Consider the following 365-nt stretch of genomic DNA (forward strand, 5'->3'; position numbering starts at 1 on the left):
ACCCCCGCCCCCCTGTCCCCCCTGTCCTTTGACTGGAACTTGAGGAATGCCATCCTGACGTTGTTTTTGTCTGCTGTGTTTTCAGGGAGTCGTCTGGGGCCGCGCCTTCGAGCTGAGCGGCGAGGCGGCGCTTCCCTACCTGGCCAACCGCGAGTGCAAGCTGGGCGGCTACATCACCAAGTTCACCACCTTCTACCCCAAGCGGCCCTGCCAAGGTGAGGTTGAGGGAATGGGCGGACAGACACCGACGCTCTATGGGTAGCTTAGCTCGTGATGTGATGCCCCCTTTTAAAAGTTTGGCTTACACTGAGAAAAATATTTCTGTCCGGGCACTAAACGTACGTCTAATGCTCCCGACTTTTGTC

General features: G+C 57.0%; 1 protein-coding gene across 1 annotated transcript in view; it reads left to right on the forward strand.

Moving 5' to 3' along the window:
- The window catches only part of LOC113206605 (glutathione-specific gamma-glutamylcyclotransferase 1), a 14,466-nt gene extending 14,189 nt beyond the window's left edge, over window positions 1–277 (forward strand). Inside the window, exon 3 of the mRNA XM_052270450.1 lies at window positions 86–277. Within this exon, the coding sequence (XP_052126410.1) occupies window positions 86–262 (177 nt within the window). The 3' untranslated portion in view covers window positions 263–277. The remainder of the gene's footprint in view (window positions 1–85) is intronic.
- Window positions 278–365: the final 88 nt, after the last annotated feature.

The sequence above is a fragment of the Frankliniella occidentalis genome, unplaced genomic scaffold (genome assembly GCF_000697945.3).
Source record: "Frankliniella occidentalis isolate FOCC.00 unplaced genomic scaffold, Focc_3.1 Scaffold124, whole genome shotgun sequence".
In the NCBI taxonomy this organism is placed as follows: Eukaryota; Metazoa; Arthropoda; class Insecta; order Thysanoptera; family Thripidae; genus Frankliniella; species Frankliniella occidentalis.